This window comes from Serinus canaria, chromosome 2 (genome assembly GCF_022539315.1).
Source record: "Serinus canaria isolate serCan28SL12 chromosome 2, serCan2020, whole genome shotgun sequence".
In the NCBI taxonomy this organism is placed as follows: Eukaryota; Metazoa; Chordata; class Aves; order Passeriformes; family Fringillidae; genus Serinus; species Serinus canaria.
In genome coordinates, this window is record NC_066315.1 from 45953080 (window position 1) to 45969575 (window position 16496).

A 16496-nucleotide genomic window follows, 5' to 3' on the forward strand; every position below is an offset into this window, starting at 1 on the left:
CACTTTGCCCCTTCACTAGCTATAGATCATCTGCAGCTAAAACAACAAAGCCTTGTCCTAAAGCCTAAGACAGCCTGATAACAGGGTGAAGTGAGAGGAGCCACAGAACTGAGTAGCCCATGCAGGCTGGAGTTACTTGGATACAGCTCATTTTTTTGCCTGAGGTATGTGATTCTCCAAATTGCATTATAAAGGAGTATCTATTCCTTCTTTTTATGTATGCTCCCTTGCACAGGCTTGCAACATGAAAGCAATATAAACAGACCTATCAGCAGGAGCTCCTGAGTCACCTCACACCTCTTATCTAAAATATGTAGGTGTTAAAAAAAAAGTTTATGTAATGCTAAATGCAAACATGTTATGTCACCTTCATAAAAAAAAAAAAAATTGGTTGCTTGCCATTGTTACTCGGAGTCTCATGAATCTTCCACATGGCACAAAATGCCAAAGCATCTGGAAGAGTTTTCTGTAAGGCAGCTTTCTTATTTAAGCCCCTTTTCTAGTCAAACCTTCAATAATTGTACAAGACAAAACTTTGTAAGGCCCCTTGAGACCTAGCCCTAACAATACATAGGTGTTGTCATTATTGAAGGCGACATTTTTATCTACTGCAATAAAAAACAATTAAGGAAAAGCCAGTGACAGTCTGGACAATGGAGTAAATAAATTTGCTCTTGAGTACTTAAGACTGAAAATAGGTCTGCCATCTTCTGAACTTACAGAAAATGTTCCTCCTTAATGCCTGCTGTTCTTTGCTTTCAATGGGGCAGAATTTGTAGCATGGCCAGAGAAATGCCGATTTACAAAAATGATAGCAGGGGATTCTAGTCCTATGTGATCCTCAGTTTGACTCCAATACCTAATTTCCAGCTTTTGCTGAGTAGTAGTGAGCAGAATCAACTTAACATACTCAGCTCCAGGCTTTTTGCAGCTTAACTATTTCTAGCTGCCTTCAATAAGCTATTTGCTACAAGTGTGCATGTGGTGGGAGGGTGGCACAGCTCTATTTATTTCAGCCAAAAAGCACACTCAGGCAATTGGATTCAGTCTTTTTTAATAAATTAATGTCATTCAAAATACAGTGCCAGAACATGATGCAGCTGAACATGCTAGTAAGGTTTGTCATGAAGCACCTGTGTTCATGTTAGGTTGGCGGCACCCCGCTACTGCTAGTGGTTCCTGGGATTAATGCCAGAGCAGCACTAGGCATCTGCTCTCCTGCACACACAGCACAGGATATTCCTGAAGTTTGCTTCCCCCCCCAAAGTAAAAAACCTGACAGCTAAGGGATATCTATACACAATCACACTACAGTAATGCTTGTTATTAAATTAACAGAAAATAAAGACCTGGTTAATCCACACTAAAACTTCGTTTTACAATGGAAAAATACATCAGCAGCAGGAAGTAATATACATGAGCCAATGTTACTGTAATACAGAATGTGGAGGCATTTACTGATTAAAGCCCCACATAGACCCGCACTATGAGGGCTGGCAATTCCTATCGCAAGCCCAGCAACTTAAGTCCACACCTGGTAATCTACCAGCTGCTTGGAAGACCTGTATTCTAAATAGACAGGTATAAGTTAGTGAAAATAGAATACATGCACCTCGTCATACAGCTTGACTGAACCTGCAGTCATTTTGCCCAGCATGTTACCATACAATGGAAGATCTACCCTTCCTACCACAGGTGTAGATCCATGGGATTTGTTTCTTTTTCTTTTTAATGGCATTACTATACCAACATAGATATTAGTATTTAGTAAGTGCAGCACTGTCCTTTAATTAGGCCACACTGACAATTATATAACTAGCACTTAAGTAGAATATCCAGAAGTAGTTAAAATGTAACTGGAAGATACTTTCAAAAGAGTTGTGACATCATCCTAGAAACAGTAACTACTTTTTTTCTTAAGCTAATTTTCCTGAACCAAGACTTTATAGAACTAGAATTAATTCTTTAGACAAGTCAGATGCTCAAGCTCATGATATACATATATTTTTCTCAATTATCTGATAATAGTATTTGAGATTATGGAAGCATATCTGCTCATTTCACTAATTCATACTGAATGGCGGCAAGTGTTAGGTAGGGCATAAAAATACAACTCATGAAAGACAGCTCTGAGATTTCCATCCCCAGACCTGCTCTTTCACAGCCATTTATTTCTTTTATTATTTTATAACTGAGCACAGACTCAGTTGTGCAGTCTAATTTGGGAGCTATACAGGTGGTAAAGTAACCATCTCCCCATCCAGCTCAAATTCATCAGCTCCGTCTGGTGAGAAGAGATACGTTGGAGGTTTCCACGGGGACTCTTCAAGGCAAGATGGATACAGCTTTCCTACAGTGCACCGGAAGTCTTTGCCCAAGTCCCACAGCACGCGCTCCGATATGTGCTGCCTCAGGAACCAGCGGTCGAGTTCCAGGTCATACTGGTAGGTGGCATACTTGGCTCTCTCGTTCATATGGGTCTCCCGTATAAAGACACATAAGGAATTGGAGATGACAACGGCCCTGACGCATGGGTCAGAATAGCGCTTGGCGGGGATGTTGGCTGCCATCCTCCACTCGTTTTTATTCACGTCGTAGATCTCCACTGTTACAGAAGACCCATCCACAGTACTGCTGGGGAGCCTTATCCCAGAATTGCTGGCAATATGCAGTCCTCCGATATAGAATATCTTATCGCCAAAAGCAGCAGCTGAGGCGAAACATCTGCTTGTTTGTCGCATGGCCATCTCCACCCAGGCGTCTGAGCGGGGGAAGTAGCAGTACATCAAGTTGTGTGCCATGACGTAGATACAGTTGTGCACCGCCACGGCCGTGCTCCACTGCCACGCGCAGGGCAGGGGGCTGACCATGGTCCACTCGTCCTTCTCGGTGTCGTACCTCTCCACAGTCCTCCTGTTGAGCTCCCCACCGACGCTGTCCCCCCCGATTGCATAGATGTATCCTTCACAGCACACCAGGGACGGCTTGATGCGCACAAAGAGCATCGGCGTCTTGGGGAACCAAGTGTTCTGCTGCGCATCAAACCAGTAAAAGCAATTCACAGTCCTGAAGGCAGCCTGGAGTTTGCTGCTTTTACTGTGATTGGTTTTTGTGTTCTTCAGAGGAACTTGCCCACCTGCTATATAGATGTCATTATCGGGAGTTACCAGCGTCCCAACCTTATGCAAGTCAGCAGGAGGGTTGCAGAGTTTGTAAACTTTCTCTGCCTGTGGGCTGTAACAGACAGAAGAGTAAAGACTACCAGGGTTCTCAGCAGCAGCTTCAATGAATATCATCATCTCCTCTTTTGTCATGCCAAGTCTGGGCTTGAAAAATTTGGGCATCGATTTGTACAGTCCTTGCACCACCACTGATTTATCATTAGGTGGCAAGCCTTGAAACCAGGCTCTCTGTGTTACTTCTGAAAGTGCATCGATCCGGATTTGGCTAAGAACAGAGGACAAATACTGTGAGCGTGATTCCGTGTTGTACTCCAGCCATAACATAGCAGCCTCACGCACTGTCTCCTCCTTTTCCACATTTAAATTGTCACTGCTTAAAATATCTATCAGTAGATCATGTGACAGTTGCATGAAAGCCTCCTGGTGGTACACAGCTGTGAACTTGTGCTCCACCATTCTTTTAGCACTCTGTTTTAACTCTTCACAGCTGAAGAGATCAGCAAAACTTAAGAGACGCACACAATTTTCTGCATTAATTTTTTTGATTAAGTATTCTCTACATCGTTGTAACACATCATCTACCTGTAATGCAAAGAAACACACAAAGTATTACACATACAGTCTATGCTTTCATGTAGCATCAGCACATAAAGTACCTGCATCAGGTGTTCAACAACACAGATCAGGCACAGAATACTATACATACACAAAAACACAGCAGTGACTCACTCAGCTGCTTCATACAGACCAAGTACACAACATGATTATGTCTGCTGGCAAAACTAATTTTCTAAATGCTAGAAGTACACTGGTTTGCTTCCAGCCTTCCAAAAGGACTGTCATGCAAGGAGGGATGGCTACATGAAGCAGATTTGGCAAGCAAGTGCTGTCTACACAGAGCGAACGGAGCAAAAGCGTTTTGAAATGACTAAAGATGAAAGTTCTTTTAACAAGATAAAGAATAAAGTGGTTCAGAGATTAGGAGCTGTTATTTCCTCCTCTAAACATTCCTACCTGTAAGAAGCAGGCAGTTTCATAGAGCTGCTCTACCGTGCTGTCGCTTATTGCCAGGTTACCCGTGTATGCATAAGTGATGATGATCTGCAGAGTGGCTGCATCCACATTCCTCAGGTGTACGTGTGTCTGTTTGCTCTCGCTCAGCCCGCTCATGAACATTGCTCTGAGGAGAAACACACATATTAAGACAAGGATCAGCAGTGAGTAATCTTAAACAGTCACCTGTAAGCCTTTGGTGATTACACTCCTAAAGGTGAACAGTTCTTTTGCAAGCCTGTTCACAGGTGTTTCGGATTTACCTTAGGCTGACATCGACTATTTACAATATAACATTTGGACAGAACATCAAAAGAGTAACATCAGTGTCTTCTGCAGAAACACTTTATATTCATACAAACCCTTCTGTGGTAATCAGCAGATAGCACTAATGATTTTGGAGTTTTAATGACACAATTTAAATATTTTCTATGATAGGTGATAAGAGGGAAGAAACATCCACCAGAAAACACTGTTGAAACATACACAGCTAGATTTTAGATTCTAAACCAAAACAAGCAGATTTATGTAATGGACTGAGCTAAGTCATATCAAAAAGGATGCTCCTCTGGGAGGAGAAGAAATGGAGCAAGGACTAGCACTCTATGAATTATTTCTTATATACCATTCATCAGAACATGCAGTAAACTTCAAATTCGCATGCAAAAATCTATAACAGAAAAACCCATCAGATCTAGGGGAAAAAAAAAAAGAGCAAGTATTTCTATTACATCTTCCTGAAGAAGACTAGAAAGGCAATTTAAAGCATTATTATTGTTTCCTTAATGCTTCACACACCTCTTGCCCATCCTGGTACTTTAACTGTAACATAGTTAAGAACTAACTGCAATCTGGTACTATAAGCCATGTACTTGTCAATTTTCTTGAAACAAGGAACATTGGTTTCAAGAGCTTTTTATTGATTCAGGTTTGGTATTTATGGTTGTGCTAAAAATTCAGTTCAAGGCTCTTTATATTTACTTGGGCTTTTTTTTTTTAGGAAACCAGGCATAAGAGAAGTTAGAAGGGACAGTGAGTGCACCTTTTAGTCCTGCTTCTGGCTGCAGAGGTGAAAGGGACATGGAGATAGATACACTCCCTAAGCAAAGCCATTCCAGAAAGCATCTGATACAAAGACAGTATCCCATCCTCATTTCTCTGTCTTCTTCTAAGCTCCTTAACTCAGGGCAACTTGCATTTTAGGAGGGATCACTGACTAAGTGAGTATCACTGAGTATCAACTTGCTGTGCAGCTATTTCAGCTAAACAAGAAAGTACAAGAGGGTACAGAGACTCCTGAAAAAGGAAGGGGGAGCTCTTGGAGGTTCTGGCTCTTTCTCACACACTGCTGAGCAGCCTGTGCTGGAGCAGGGCTGCACATTATTCAGACACAAAGATGGAAGGTAAGCTGGCTGCAATTACACACAATGGCTGGATCACACAGAAAGATGTTTTGCTTTTCTTCTCCCTCATTCAGGGCTATCAATTTTTCATAATAAAGCTAAATTTAGGGAGCTGAACATCTTTTTGTAAACCAAAGTAGAGAAGAAAAACAGAACACGACAAAACCACAAGTTTGATACTTCTTTTAACCAGTGCCAAAACCTCATTCCATAAATAATAAACAAACATATGAATAAGAGATTTGACTGCACATTCTGATGCAGCACACTGGGTGGACTCATGACAGCTTTCCAACCTTATGATTAACCACCCACATTAAATCTGGCTACATTTGCAGTGGCTGTTATTTTACAAATTGTTGGAACTATGTCATCTGCACAGGGCCAATGGTAATAATTATTATCTAGTGATCACACAATACTTGTTGCTAAAAGTTGGACCAGATTCATCTGAGATAAAAAATAAACAGAAAAGCCAGCAGGGACAAAAATTTTCTGTAAAAGTAATAAATTAATCCTTCCACCGTTTTCTGCAAGAAAGGAGACAAAGTACAGAAAACATCTCTGATGTGTTCTGTATAGTGAGCTGGTCTCAGGAAAAGCAAATTTGTAAACTTTCCAGTGATTGAACAGGAAAGAAAAGTTATAATCCCTCCACAATGCATCAGGAAGGTAGAACATACATGGATGTCACTCAGACTAGTTTCAAGCTTCAAAATTCCTTCCAGACAGGCAGATAAATTATATTATGTTGCCAACAAAAATGATTAATCACTGCAGAAAACTCATGGTGCCTCATCATCCAGGTCTTACTATGAAGGCATTTGCAAAAAGTGGTAGCACTTAACATATCTTATTAATAAAAATGTTTTAAAAGATCAAAACCAGGACATTTGGAAAACAAGAGCTACTGAACTAAAAATTTCAACAGTATCTTGGGGGGACCCTGAAACAAAAAAAGAGAAACCCAAACCACACACAGAAAAACCTCACTTGCATTATCACAACACTCAAGCACCAAGGAAGAGTTTCCAGCTTTGCTGAGCAGGGAAAAAATCAGATGATTCAGAAAACTAAAGCCATGAACTAGCAATCACTACTTTTAGCAGATGCTTCTACTAAGAAACTGCAGTTAATCATGACAGTGGAATTCCTGCAGCCAAGTCTCAGTAATTCCTTATTATCCTACCTTGGGAAATAAAAACAGATTAAGTATTTTAAAGATTCAGTGTGAAGAATAAGAAATTTACTAATTATTCAGAATCATTTAACTCCCTAAAGAAAATGAGCCATCACAAGTGTGATTTTTTTGCCCCCCAAACTCATTGTAGGAACTACAATAAATTTATAGAATAAGTCCCAGGAAGCCAGAAAATTTATTTTACTCTGTGTTGGAAAGTAAGGATATTTATGTTTTGTACTTAAGTTACTGATCTTTAAGTCTCTCTAAGACATTGTCAATCAATTACCATTACACTCAAAACCAGGCACCACAGCTTTTATAGCATTTGAATACCTACCTGAAATATGAACTGCACGTTGCAAGGACCATCTTATGGCAGGGAAATTCAGTGCCCTCCACAATCAACACTATGTCAGTTAGCAACTGCTGTTCATAAAAGAATTTCAACTGCTCCAGCAAGGATACAGCATACTCTGTATTTATCTGCCTCTCGTCCTGGGTAGACATGACTGTATTCCATTAATATCTCCAGGACCAGAGAGAAAAGTCAAGATCTCTTCACCAAAGAAAGGTCAGCTGAGTGTTTCTGAAGTAGCCAGGAAAGAAATGGCAGGAGGTCTGTAGCCTTCAGACGTGATACTGATAAAAGGGCAGTGTTATCTTGAACTGCTGAATCAATGTTTCAGACTTTGACCTCCTATTAGGTCATCATGCTTTGACTTGATGTCCCAATCTGTTCAGAGACTTTCAAGAGTGTCTGCAGAGCTCCCGTTGAGATCTATGACGCAGCAACTGAATGAACAAAAGTGAAGTCTGAGGTAGATTTTGTGGTAACATCTCGTGATCAGTGGCTGCACTTGACTGACTGAAAGCAGGAAAATAAAATTAATATACACATTAGCACATTTTGGAAAACCTTTCATAGCTAACTCTTAGAAGTAATTGTCTAATAAACATTTCTAAATTCGTACTTCATTACTTGCAATAAAACCCTTCTAAGAAAAAAATTTAAACAACTAAGGTATCTAAAAAAATGAAGAGTTTGTACATTAATTCTCATATGACCCAGACTCACAAATTGAAATTATTTATTTTGTCAGCACAGCTCCTAAAGCTGGAGAGTTAAAACAAGTTTCAGTAAGACTTCATTCCTCCTCAAAGAATTACCCAGATTTCCCACTGAGTACAGCTGTGAATTTCATTCAACCATTGATAAGATAGCCACTTTCCCCCCCACCATTTCTACATTAAACAGCAAGGTTTTCTTGCTGAGCAAGAAAAGAGCAAAGAGCAAAGCCTCTTTGCTTTTGTCTACTGAAAGCTTATCAATACCAGGCCACTAAAAATATAAATGCCATAATTTTAACATTCCATCACTTTCCAGCTAAAATCTCAACATCATTATCAGCCTGTTTATTTCACCTTTGGCATTCTAGTCGAGATGAAGCAGAACTAGTGCTAAGGATTAAAAAAATCCCAAAACCAAACAAAACAACAAAAAACCTTAAAAGTATATATTTCCAATGCATATTAAATTCATCTGCTCCATGCAGAAGAGCTTCACCTATTAATATTTCACATTCCCTTGTTTTTCCTTCTGAGTAATTTCCATACAGCCAGGTAAGCCTCACTGCTGCAGACAGGAGAAAAGAAAAAACAAGGAAATACTAGGAGCAAAGGGATGCTGGAATAGCAAGGCTCAAAACACCTACAGTGGCTGCCAAGGTCTATTATCTTGTTTGGACATTTCTTCTCTTAAAAATGGGGTCAGGTTTTATTTCATCTTCCACTTGAACACAAAAACCTAATTAAGAATGGGATAATTGTGACAGTAAAATTACCATCATAATGGGCACCAGGGTACCACAGCTATCAAATGCTTCGAGATTTATTTAATCTTGCAACGTTCTTCTGCATTCCAAAACTGAGGAATAACCAGGACATGTTTGTCTTGTGTCTAAGAAGTCACTATCGTTACATTTCATGATGAACAGAGAATGCATAAACAACTTATGTGAAATGACATTCCTTAAATTCCATACAAAAACATAAGATTTAGTGTAAGACCAAGACAGTAGAAATACCTTCAAGCCACACTGAAGATCTACTATTTCAACACAGCCCTGCCTGTAATACAATTCAGAAACAGCTGTCTTTCAACATTCATTCACTTGAAACAGATATGCTTAATTAATGCCACTTTAATTACTACTAATTTAGTGTCCCTGATCTTTTTCTTTTTCAGTGATAAATAATACAGAAACAGGAATCTCAAACTCTTGGTGTTCCCTGGTTCTTTAACTGCAAAACAGCCCAACCAGTCAAACCCAATGCTCACTGTTGAGGTAAAGGCAGTTAATTAAGGAAAACAGAAAAGGCTTTGATACTTGGGGAAAGGAGTAGATACTACTGTGTGCTACAATAACAGATACTAGCACAAGTCTTGACTGAAGACCTTCACGTTTCAGGTAACCTCTGAAGTCACTAAACCATAAATACATTGAGGATATGGAGATACTGCTCCATCTAAAGCATGACCTTCTGCCTCAGGTCACAGTTCCTTTCCACCAAGACACTGTGCATCTCATCTCTGCACTGCTGCCCACCCTCCTGGTACTCTGGGAACAGCTCACCATGCAACCCAATCCATTGACAGATTTTGCACTGAACTTTAAACAGCTACAGAGTCACACAGACTCCCTACGTGTGTTAGGCCCACAGCAATAAATAGCTTGTGGCTCTGCTGGTATCCCGAGTCTCTCTACAGCATTGTTTGTCCTGGCTTAGGAGTAAAGTTTCAAGAACAATACAAGCTGGTGGATTAAGCTCTGTTTGGGCAGAGCATCAGTAACACAAAGCTTTAGCAAAAGAAGTCATTGATACCATAACTTCCTTTTCTGATGTAACTGTAAAGAATAGAAATATTTTTTCAGAAACAGGAAAAAAAGAAAACTAATATGCCCTGGTTCAGTCATTAGGTACCAGAACAAGTCAAGGATGCCATGGAGAAATTGATATACACCTGCTAGTAAGATTAAAGACATTTTTGTCAGAAAGCTGCCGACAGTCAATAACTGAAAAAGCAGACCTGTTCAGCGGAAGACAAGTTAAAACTGTGAAATTATTACTATAAATAACTGGAACATTTGAGTACGACCCTCAGTAGCAGAAAAGATTGAGGAGATGACAGGAATCCTGTTGCAGAACATTTATGCGATGTGGATCACCTTTGAACCACACATTTACAAAGCTGGAGCCTTTGGTTTACAGAAAACCATCTGTCGTGTACTCCAGGGAAGTGCACATGGTAGGAACATGCTACGTACACGATTCCTGTTCTCCACATCCACACTGTGTTTTGCTGCCAACAATAACCATTTGCTAAAGAACAAAGTTTTGTATTTGTCACAAAGTCAGGACTCACATCCCATTCCATTGTAATGGAAATACAGACATCAAGGATCTCTGAATTACTGGTCCAAAATTGCCATAATGTATATTGTCATTTGCCCACAAGAATTGAATCTGTTCAAAACATTAGGATAAGGGGTAGTAACATCATTTAGTGTCTGGAAAATCATCCAAGATTACCTATCTCTCTCACACCTCTTTGGAGAGTTCAAGAATATTTTAAAGGAGATACTCTCCTCACTTTGAGGCTGAAAAACTGAGGCATTGAAATAAAAAGCAGCTTGTCCAAAGCCATGTACTTCCGAAGGAGGAAAGCAAGAGGCTTAGCTAGTCCCAACCCAACATCTCTCTCATTGTGCTGTGCCTGGTTGGCATACAGTCATTGGATCTGAGGTAAATGAAAAACTTGGACTTGAGGAAATGTCTACAGATGCACTACTGTCTGCTGGAGTTCCAATAACTATGCAGCAGTGAACATTTCTCATTTATGGATTAAAAGATCTATGGCTAAAGTTAGTTTTATATCCTGAACTGAAATTCTGATAGAATAAAAATAATTCCTGAATAGAAGTTCTAGGAATGAGTCTTTCCCCTTCAACGATGTCACTGGAGTGACCATTTTGTTCAGGGTGGTTTCTTGGAAGCCAGCTATCCAAAACAGGACTGGCAGGTAGCTGCTGGAAGGCCACAGGGTGCTACATTGAAATGAAACCATGTAATCACCAGGTGATATAAAGTACCTCCCTATCAAGCCGGAGAGCAACATTAAGTAACACGTTGATAAGAGGGTTTGTTTTTAAGTAATTATGCCTTTTTGCTTAAGTAATTTTAATGAGGTGGCTTGTTAACACTTGTTCATGTACTTCAAATCTGAATGAGACCATTCAGAAAATTAGTCATCAAATGTTAATGAGTTATGGGATAGGCTATTAAATGCCTTCCTTGAATCTGTTTATTTTCTGAGGTCAGGCAAAGATTGATAGAGATACATACTGCACTACATACATGGCAGTGGCACTACACTTCAGTGTGTAACATGGAACAGGTATAGTGACTATTTCCAGTTTGGTAGGGAAACACATAAGATACACAGACATAATATTCTTCAACTGGACTTATTAAAAAAATTAATTTATTTTTCACCCAAATTATAAACAAGAAAAAAGATATATAGACATATTTTGTTTGGGTTTTTAAAAAGAGATTCTGATTCATTCTGAAAATCCCATTAATTAGTCTGTCAGATTAGATGCCTAACTTTCCATAAAATGGTGGGAAAACATGTAAAAGATCTATGAAAGTGTCACATGTTCTCATCTGCCTCTTCAGCCATCAAATACCTCTTGAATTCTAACTTCTCTAACTCCAATTCACACTTTAAAAAACACACATCATTTTCCACATGTCTGGAAGGAAATTTAAAAAAAACCCCAACAACCCAAACTTATCTCCCTGGACATTCAATTTATTTAATCTAGTTTTAACTAATTTTAAAAAACCAACCAAACAAACCCAAACAAACAAAAAACAAACTTTAAATACTACTTTTGTGCACTTTTAATCAAAATCCTATTTCCAACCAAGGGCAGCTTTCATACAAATCACAAGTAAAAACACATCTAAAGAAGTGAGTCATTCACTATTTTTAACATAATAAAAGGTCAGAATTTAGACCTGAACAACCCTAAGCCAAACTACACAAGCCTTAGTGTGTGGAGATAGCAATCCTCCCAGCTAGCAACACAGTACCCAGCTCAGGCACATCAACACTTGGTTACTATGAGGGATATTCTGAGTTACAAACCAATCAGTTTCAAACTTAACATACCAGCTAATAGCAAGGGGGAATGTGAGTACTAAAATTGATTGGAATCAATTATGTAAATCGACACACCTAGCCAATAGATCTCAAAGATAGGAAAGAAAGAAGAAAAAAATTAGTTGGAAGGTCTAGATTCTTGAGTAATGTATCAAATTTGCATCCTTGGCATTGAGAAAGAAATAGGTAATTGATGAAGCAGTACCAGACTTGGAAGTTTTCCTCTCTTCTAAAGCCATCAAAGGTGTCTTTGATAGCACAGTAGTCCAGAAAACTGAGGACATCAAGGAGACTCTAATAAGGCAACAATGTGAAATTTCACTAAAAACAAGGAAAGGTTTAATCCTACAATGTTGTCTTCAAAATGACTATTCACTTTGACTCTATTACTACTTTCCATACATATTATGCTTGGGAAGTGGGTTACAACTTTGAGGTAGATGAGTTTTCTGAAGCTACACAGAAAATAGAGACTAGAAGTGTCAGACTCCATGTTAACAACATGCTTGGTCACAATGCACTCCTGTTTTTCTGCTCCTAAAGGAAGTTATACACTAAAGGAAATACCTGCTCAGAAAGAAAATTAGCATTTATGACATGATAAACCAACAGCTTAAATTGGCAACTGGACTTCTATGCTGAGCACAGGTAGTTTCCATCCCCAAGGGTGCTCCTGTTTTGTGGAAGACTTGACCTGTTTTGGAAAATTAACCTTTGAAGAAAAGTGGGCCATGGATATCTCCAGTAAGATCCAGCCATGTATCCTATATATACAATTTTTTTTTCTCTGAACTAGTACATTAATGGAGCTAGTCTGTTTTATGTAACAACTTAAATTCCAGTTTAAAAGTACATATAATTTTCTTAAATATTCACTATATGACACAACTATAAATTCAAGCATTTCTACATTAAGAAATTAATTAGTCATTAATGTAGCTTAATTAACTGTAAGTTAGTTCCTGAAAGGTTAAGTCTTACAATGGATATCATACTCATGCATATAAAATTTATTCTCAAAGCACAACAGTCAGTAAACTAAGAGAGAGAAATTTTTGCACCAGTTCTGGTCTGTTTCATAATCACATGACCAAAACAAAAAAGCCTGCTTCAGCAAAGAAAAAAACAACAACAACCATCTGTCTAAAATACGGTCAAAAATATTAAATAAGCAGCAACATCTTTTCTTCCTCTTTGGACTGTTCCCGAAAGACACTGCTTATACATCTTTGAGTATAAAGGGCCCCCTCTACTCGACACACAAAAACAATCTGGAAAAAGGTGTGACAAATATACTCAAATTGTGAGACACCTTGATGCATACATTTACTATTTAATGTAATTAAATTAAATACTACATACTAAAAATTACCTATTCCTCCAGATAGACTTCTGAGAAAAAGAATTATACTCAGTGTGCATTTTAATAATCTCTGAAATACATAATCTGAACAAAATTCATGTAGCTACAGCCCTAGGTGAGCTCACAACAGCACACAGCCATTCAGGCCCATTATGATCACAAAGTACATGATGTAGAAGAGCCAAGCTGGGGCTTTGCAATAAAACCTCTAAAAATGCACATGCTAAGTACAGTACAAATCCATTTCTAAATCATAATTAAAGCTATTTCAAAAGCAGCAGGTATGTATCCCGTTTCATAGCAGAAATAATGGTAAACGCCGGGAAAATTTGACTAACGTCAAAGCGCTACTACGTGTTTATTTAGTCCGGAAAAGCTTACTAAGAATTACGTGACTCTTTACTAAGAATTATGTGACTCTTTAAAGCTACATACGACCACGGCAGCCACCGCTGGTCACTGCAGGTACCCATGGCGTACGTATACACAACTAGATGGATCAGTAGGGAACGCAGGGGCAGCTACAAGGAACGGCAATGCCACTACCCTGCTGCCCTCCTCCAAGACTTAACAGTGCGTGTCCCTCCGAGCGCACTGCCAACACAAACACCCAGGTTTCAGACATTCCCACCTGCTCAGCGCAAGGGGAGCCCCGCTAAGACCCGACCCCCATCACAGCCCCCTCCCGCCTGCAGGACGCGGTGATGCTGGACTAGGGTCGAGGAAATACATTTCTTCCCTCTCCCCGATGCTCAGGTGCGCCGTCCCGTCCCTCCACAGCCCTCATCCCTTTCCTGCTTCCCCAGAAGGAAGGGGCCACCTTCCCGCTCCTCCAGCACCGCCGCACTCCGGGCTTAGGAACGATCCCGATGGCCTCTCCTCCTCTCGGGTCTCCCGGGAGCTGGCCCTGCCCGAGGGCGCGGAGACGGCCCCCGCTGCCACCTCCGGCAGTGCCCGGCGGGGCCGGGGCCGCGGCCGCCGGGCGGGAGCGGCCGCGGTGGGAGGGGGCGGGCGGGAGCCGCGCCCGCCCGGGCGGGGGGAGCGGCTGCCGCAGAGCCCCCGCGGGCGCCCCCGGGACCGAGGCCTCGTCGGGGCTATCGCTCCCCCCGCGGGGACGGGAAAGGGCCCGGCGGCCGCGGCGCGGCGGGACGCGAACGCGGGAGCGTCGCCACCAGCGCCATCCTTCCCCCCCAACCGCTCCGGACAAACCTCCGACCGCCGCTTCCTCTCGTGCCTGGCCGTCCCGACCGCGGGCGGCCGCGGGGAAGCGGTGGGGGAAGAAGAGGATGCGGCGGCAGATCCGGTCTCTCTCCCAGGCTGCGGAGGCGGCGGCGGCGGCCCCTGGGCGCGCAGGCGCTGCTGCTGTTGCCGCCGCCCCCCCCACCTCTTCCTCCCCCTCCTCCTCCTCACCCGCCCGCCGTTACGGAGCGCCGCGCCCGCCCCGTCTGCGCATGCGGGGCGCGAGGCGCGGCGGCGCGGAGGGGCGGCCGGGCCCGTTCCCTATTTCCTGTCCCTGCTCCCGCCCGCGAGCGCCCCCTGCCCGCGCGCCCCGGCAGCGGCGCCTCCCGCGGGATGGAGCGGGGCCCTCCGCGCCCTCTGCCGGGAGGAGCGGCTCCACAGTCACCGAATCCAGCGGCTTGGGAAAGGCCTCCGGGATCACCGGCTGTGACCTGCGACCGGACACCGCACTGCCAACCCTAGCCTGGCACTGAGCGACACATCCAGTCTTCCCTTAAACACCTCCCGGGACGGTGACTCCACCACCTCCCTGGGCAGCCCATTCCAATATCTAATCACTCCTGTGAAGAAATTCCCCCTAATGTCCAACCTAAACCTCCCCTGGAAAAACTTGGTGCCGTTTCCTCTCATCCTGTCCCTGGTAGCCTGGGAAAAGAGCCCGACCCCCCCCGGCTACACTCTGCGTTCAGGGACCTGTAGAGAGCCATAAAGTCCGCCCTGAGCCTCCTTTTGTCCTTTTCTAGCAACACCAGCTCCTCACAGGACTTGTGCTCCAGACTTGCTGCAACCTGGAGGCCTGTGGGCTTCAGGGTTAACACCCAGGTGGGTTCTCTCCCCCTGGGACTTGCCTTTGGTCCTTCAGCCGGCCTGGAATCCTGCAATGTCCTTTGGCCAAGTGTGGGTTTGCTGCCAGAATAGCAAAGTTCACCTGAGGTTTGTGGGGACTGGAGCTTACTCTGGGATGGAAGGAATTGACAGAGGCACAGGCGGCTGAAGGGAGGTATGAGAGAAAGGAAAATCTTGAGAACAAATGCCTTTTTAAAAGCCATCCAGTACTGCTTATTTTCTTTATTTCTCTTTGGGTCCATCCACCAACAGAAAGGCTGGGAAGTGCACTTCAAAGAGGTGAAAGTATGATGGATGCAGAGCAGAGCTGGGGATATAAAACATACCAGACAAGTGATAGAGCCATGGAATGTTAAGGGTTAGAAGGGACCTTAAAGAACATTGAGTTCCAACCCCCCTGCAAGAGGCATGGACACCTCCCACTAGGTCAGGTTGCTCAAAGCCCCATCTGACCTGGGCTTGAACACTTCCAGGTATAGGACATTCAACAATCTCCTTGGGCAGCCTGCTCCAGTGCCTCACCACCCTCACAATCGAGAAATTCTCACTAACATCTAGTCTAAATTCCCCATCTCACTTTGTACCCATTGCTCCTTGTCCTGTCACTACTAGTCATACAAAGTGCAAGAGCTGCTGTCAATGGAAAGGACCAGCCAAAGCTGGGAAGGTCTGCAAGGAATGGATCACTAACCCTTCCCAAACATTTTACAGTTTGTGTTTTGGTACAAAGGACTTGGTTAATCTGAATGTTATAGAAAGAAAAAACACATCAATTTTGAGAACTTCCCAACACAGGAATACAAAGAATCTCTAAGTATCCATATCCCCTTGTTTTCCCCTAACCTCTCACCAGCCTGCATAGCACATGCACTATGCTTTCCTCTCCTTCCACCTGCCCCTGTAAAAGTAGTCTCTCACTTGGAGATGTGCAATTCCAGAGCAGCAACCCTGAGTCCCACCTCCTGTAAAAAGGCAAGGTAGAGTCAAATTGCAGCTT

The 16496-nt window shown here is 42.3% G+C and overlaps 1 protein-coding gene across 3 annotated transcripts; it reads right to left on the minus strand.

The window, feature by feature from the left end:
- Window positions 1-1037: 1037 nt before the first annotated feature.
- Window positions 1038-14830, minus strand: KBTBD2 (kelch repeat and BTB domain containing 2). 3 transcript variants are annotated; one of them, XM_030232027.2, is made up of 4 exons: window positions 14624-14830; window positions 7159-7686; window positions 4197-4362; window positions 1038-3764 (listed from the first exon to the last, which is right to left on the minus strand). In XM_030232027.2, the coding sequence occupies exons 2-4, from the start codon at window positions 7326-7328 to the stop codon at window positions 2229-2231; spliced, it is 1872 nt and encodes a 623-aa protein (XP_030087887.1). In that variant the 5' UTR covers window positions 7329-7686; window positions 14624-14830; the 3' UTR covers window positions 1038-2228. The 3 variants fall into 3 exon arrangements, with proteins under 3 accessions (XP_030087887.1, XP_030087892.1, XP_050826368.1); XM_030232032.2 differs by lacking the exon at window positions 14624-14830 and adding an exon at window positions 14235-14595; XM_050970411.1 differs by lacking the exon at window positions 14624-14830 and adding an exon at window positions 8663-8685.
- Between the last annotated feature and the right edge of the window lie 1666 nt (window positions 14831-16496).

Excerpts from the sequence above, each read along its gene's own strand:
- KBTBD2 (XM_030232027.2), bottom strand. The coding sequence starts at position 7,328 with ATGTCTACCCAGGACGAGAGGCAGATAAATACAGAGTATGCTGTATCC. Across the intron at positions 4,363-7,158 it reads ACGTGCAGTTCATATTTCAG|AGCAATGTTCATGAGCGGGC; the intron begins GTAGGTATTCAA and ends GTTTCTCCTCAG. Across the intron at positions 3,765-4,196 it reads AAACTGCCTGCTTCTTACAG|GTAGATGATGTGTTACAACG; the intron begins GTAGGAATGTTT and ends TTTGCATTACAG.